Source organism: Lemur catta, chromosome 17, assembly GCF_020740605.2.
Source record: "Lemur catta isolate mLemCat1 chromosome 17, mLemCat1.pri, whole genome shotgun sequence".
In the NCBI taxonomy this organism is placed as follows: Eukaryota; Metazoa; Chordata; class Mammalia; order Primates; family Lemuridae; genus Lemur; species Lemur catta.
The window spans coordinates 13912950-13917699 of record NC_059144.1 but is presented as its reverse complement, the minus strand read 5'-3'; the positions used below and the strand labels follow the sequence as shown (position 1 = coordinate 13917699).

The window sequence follows — 4750 nt, the reverse complement described above, 5'->3', positions numbered from 1 at the left end:
ATAAAAGTAGCTTCTGATTCTGATGAGCTCCCCACCCCCACTACCCCAGTGCTTCTTCCTCTTAGGATCAATGCTCGGTCACTTTCTCTCTTTTATTATTTATTTTTAGAGACAGAGTGTTGCTGTCACGCAGTGATGCAGTCATAGTTCACTGCAGCATTGAACTTCTAGGCTCAAGCAATCCTCCTGCCTCAGCCTCCTGAGTAGCTGGGACTACAGGCACACACCATCACACCTGGTTCATTTTTAAAATTTTTTTTAGAGATGGGGGTCTATGTTGCCCAGGCTCACTTTCTCTTTATAAGAGAGTTTAATATGACTGCTTCATTTATAAGCAGTTATTAGCTAACTTTTTAGTCTTTCATCTGTTCACATCATTTAACTCACAGCTAAGGTACTAAGGTATGGCCCAGATATCTGTTAGGTGATTCTGATGTACCTCAAGGTGAATTACGCATTAAGACAACTAGGCCGCTTTGGAAAAATGCTAATGCCCAGTACTACCCTCAGAACTTTGGGCATAGTTGGTCTGGAGTGTGTCCTGGGCATAGGTAATTTTCAGTATCCCAAGGGAGTCTAATGTGCAGAGAGCTGTGAACCACAGCTCCAGGTCACCTGTGTGCATGCCTGTGTTTAGGGTAGGTGCTCAGCCCTGGACCTCACACCTCTGCAGGAGCTTTTTGCCCTTAATCCTCCTTTTTCTCCTCCCTCCTCAAAACCTAGTCAAAACATCAGGCAAAGGGAAGTAGCAACATTTGTATTATTATATTATTTGTCAGAATTTCCAGAATCAAGGTCTCCACTGGGCAAATAGAAAAATAGAAAAGTTTACTACTTTTAAAAGGAAACTACGACAAACAAGTGTACTCCTAGAACTTGAGCAACGTCCAAAGAGTTCAGCCTTAGCACAGTGTAGTCTGCAGTGTCCCCGCAACACTGAAATGAATGTGTGAACCCTACATCCGAGATTTGAGATGTGAGTGTCTCTACGGAGCTGGGGCTGAAGCATAGCAGCTTTTGTTGCTCCTACTAGCTGGCCCAGTCCTGGAACCGGAAGCAATCGCTTGCAATCTTCCACATGGTGTTGCTGGGAGAGGCCTGGGTGGTCAGGATGAAGTTCTGGTTGAAGTCCCGCTGTTTGTTGCCCTCAAACTTCACTGTTCCACAGATCACAACGAGGACTGTGGTTTGGCTTGGCGTGGCTTCATCATGAACAGGCTGGCAGTCTACCACATTAATCTGGAACTCACTGGAAGGCAACATTTCAAAAAACTCACTCAAGGATTCTTGTCCTGAAACGGCATTTCCATTCCAAACCAGGGTGGCTGTGCCCATGTACAGGCGGGAGAGCAAACGCCTCCGCTTATCCATGGTGGTGTAGTAGACGTTGACAAACTCTTCAGCAGCTCTGCAGGCCTGATCCACATAGGTCTTGAAATCCACGGACGCCATCTCTGGTTCTGTGGACACAGACCTCCACTAGGGTGTTTCCTCTGATTTGGGGAGCCAGGGGCTGTAGGAAGAAAAGAACACATGTGAATGCCAAAGTTCATTCTGCTCTGATGATGCAACAATCTTCCTTTCCTACCAGTGGCAAAACAGTAACAAACTGTAAAAGCCTCTGTTTGTTCACTGTAAAAAGGGAATATCACCACTGTGGCATAGTTGTAATATGAGAATTAGATGAGAAAGTGTGCATGAAGTGCTCAGTTAAAACTTGATACCTACATGTTCATACTACAGTTGGCCCTCTCTATTGGGTTTCACATTGGGGGAACCAACCAATTGTGGATCAAAACCCACAGATACAGAGGGCCAACTGTACTATGCCATTTTATATGAGGAACTTGAGCATGTATGGGATTTGGTATCCATGAAGGATCCTGGAACCAGCACCATGCAGATAAGGAGAGCCAACTGTACTACAAATTTTAAAAATCTCCTATTATAAAATAGAGTACATTTGACTAGGAAGGCCACCCTTTCCTGGAAGCTTGGAACAGGTGTGACTGCCCCTGAGTAAAGATAGTGGACCAAGTTGAAGGAAAGAGGGGCCATCAGCCCAATAAAGGCCAGTTGGACCAATGAAATATGCTCGTCAGCTGGTGAGTCTGGGAAAGCCTGTCATGAGAGACCCAACAGGGACTGGGAGGGCAAAGGGAAGGCAGGCTTCTTAAGAGGGTAGAACAACAAAAGCCATGAGGACAGGACCAAAACAGTGGCCATAATCCCCATGATAAGCTATAAGAAGCAAACCTGGTAGATGAGTGTGAATTAGAAGGGACGACACCTAGCTTCTGTGGGTGCTAATACCCATCCACCAGATAAATCCCATGGAGCTATAATGCCACAAGAGAAAGAATTCAAGACTTTCAATTTCAGCTGAAATGTCCCATTTCCTTCCTTAAATACCAGCTTATGAAAAAGATAAGAGTCCACACAGGGCTGGAAAAGGGGTACTCTTAGGGGCTGACAAAGATGGTAGCACTGCCTCCAGCGAGGAGCTGGGAGGAAGCCTGGTCCTAGACAGAGGCAATCTCAGATGCTGGTCTTTCCACTCCCTGCAAGGACCTCAAAGTTAAGCCTCAATAAACACTCTGAACTGGGTACAGGTGTCCCTTGATATTCGTGGGGGATTGGTTCAAGGACCTCACAAAGACACCAACATCCGCAGATGCTCAAGTCCCTGATATAAAACGGTGCAGTATTTGCCTATAACCTATGCACATCCTCCCATATACTTTACACATTGATGGCCACACAAGAAAAATCAGAGACTTTTTCTTGGGGCCACACTGTTTTATTATGAAAATGGAATAAAAACTTCAACTGTAATTTAAAGGTAAACATACGTAGAAAAACTAAATTTATTGACTTCTATTCATTTAATCCACATCTTTAGAATTAAATTGTCAATACTAATTATAACAATAAGAACATCAAGATTTTATATATCCTTCACATGGCCCTGGGGTCAAAACTAGAGGGAGTTAAATACAACTCTCATGGCCATTAATGTGTTAAATCATCTCTAGATTACTTATAATATCTAATACAATGTAAAGGCCATCTGAATAGTTGTTATACTATAATGTTTAGAAAATAATGACAAAATCTGTACATGTTCAGTACAGACGAATTATTTTTTTTTCTGAATATTTCCAATCCATTTGGTTGAATCCACAGATGCAGAACCCAGGCATAAGGAGGGCTGATTGTTTTTGCTAAGTGCTTTACATACATTATCTCACTTAAACCTCATCACAAATGGATAAGGAGGTTAATACTGTAACAGTTTTACAAACCAGAAAAGGGAAACTTAGAGCTGGACCAAGGCCACGAAAGTAAGTACACTCCCGATTTATCACCTGTAAGAACACGAGGGGTCCTGAAAATTTTGTCAAAACTATGCTGTCCTTTTACTTGCTTATTTTATAAGTTCCTGCACTTTTGAAATCAAGTCTTTAGGAACACAACTCCAGGACTGCTGGCTTGGAAATTCCTTCCAGGGGCCCCATTTCTCTCTCGCTGGAATTCCTAAGCACCCGACCTCCCCGTCACTCCTCTCTCCCTCCCGGAGCACCTCATCACCTCAGTTCCGTTTCAGAGACGCCCCTCTTCTCCAGCCCTGCTCCCAGCTCGCATTTTGCGTCCCGCAATCTAACAATCCGGCACGCCCCCCATACCCGATAAAATGACCACCCCCACTTCTGGTTCTCAGTTACCTACAGGACTAATGGCCTGTCCGTGTCTGTCAAATCAGAAAGAGAAAGAGTAAGACTGTGAAATAAGTGGAGTAAATAAGAGGCTGTAAAGATCGCCCCTTTCTCTCTGCGGCCCACACCGTGGAGTTCTGGAGCGGGACCAGAGAAGCTGCCGCAGCTGCGCAGGCCTCATTTCTGGCAGAGTCGCTTTTCCTCAAACACTTGACAGAAGCACGCTCTTCCCGGCCACTTTCCCGCCCGAAAACTGCTCCGTGCGCGGATGCTCCTCTCCTCCTCAAAAAACAAATCTGCTGCCACGCCTTTTGCACAAGCAAAACCCTAATGCAGACCGCAAGGGTACCTCGTGGACAAATGGCAAACCCGCGTCCCATTCTTGACAATGCCGGGAGGGCGTGGAGGATGCACGTGGGCTGTCTCATGGGCCCTCGGCGCAGGCCGTGAGTCCCCGGCTGCCGGGCGGGGCGGCGACCTACCTACGCGGTGACGTTCAGGGCGGCGCCGGCCGCGGCGCGGGCCACAGTTCCACAGGGGGGCCGGCCCGGGTCACGGGGTGGGTCTGCCGAGGCTTCGGCGGGGACGCGGGACAAGCCGCCCTTCTCCTCTTCTCTTCCTCCCGGGACGCTCCGCCCGGTCGCCAGGGCTCCTGAGCCCGGGGACGTTACGGCGTTCTTACGCCGGTTCCCGCGCGCGGCCAGCCGGGGTCCGCACAGACGCGAGCGCCCCGGCCCTGCCCGCTTCCGCCTCCCGGTGACTGGCAGCTCGGTCAGTCAGCAGGCTGGCGGGCCCGGAGGCTAGCTCCGCCCAGGTGTGGCTCGGCGGAGGCGGCGGCTTCCGGAGTAGCACCTTCCCAGAAGACCCCGGCGGGTCCTCGCTCGAGTTTTCATTGGTCCAACTAGGTTACAGACTCCAGCGCGATTGGCTAGGTGGGATCCGTGATTGAATGACAGCTCCCAGGTTCCGCCTCCGGAACTGGGGTTGGGGTCGGCTCTACTTAGCATGGTGGAGGTCGTGCAATGGGTGGGGAA

General features: G+C 48.4%; 1 protein-coding gene across 4 annotated transcripts; it reads right to left on the bottom strand.

Moving 5' to 3' along the window:
* Positions 1–736: 736 nt before the first annotated feature.
* On the bottom strand, positions 737–4485 carry NXT1 (nuclear transport factor 2 like export factor 1). Of its 4 annotated transcripts, none has more exons than XM_045529095.1 (2): positions 4199–4485; positions 737–1513 (listed from the first exon to the last, which is right to left on the bottom strand). In XM_045529095.1, exon 2 carries the CDS (start codon positions 1450–1452, stop codon positions 1030–1032), a length of 423 nt encoding a protein of 140 aa, XP_045385051.1. In that variant the 5' UTR covers positions 1453–1513; positions 4199–4485; the 3' UTR covers positions 737–1029. The 4 variants fall into 4 exon arrangements, with proteins under 4 accessions (XP_045385051.1, XP_045385052.1, XP_045385054.1 ...); XM_045529096.1 differs by lacking the exon at positions 4199–4485 and adding an exon at positions 3845–4171; XM_045529098.1 differs by lacking the exon at positions 4199–4485 and adding an exon at positions 4066–4171.
* Between the last annotated feature and the right edge of the window lie 265 nt (positions 4486–4750).

Bases quoted from the DNA above. Each gene is read 5' to 3' on its own strand.
- NXT1 (XM_045529095.1), bottom strand. From the start codon at position 1,452: ATGGCGTCCGTGGATTTCAAGACCTATGTGGATCAGGCCTGCAGAGCT.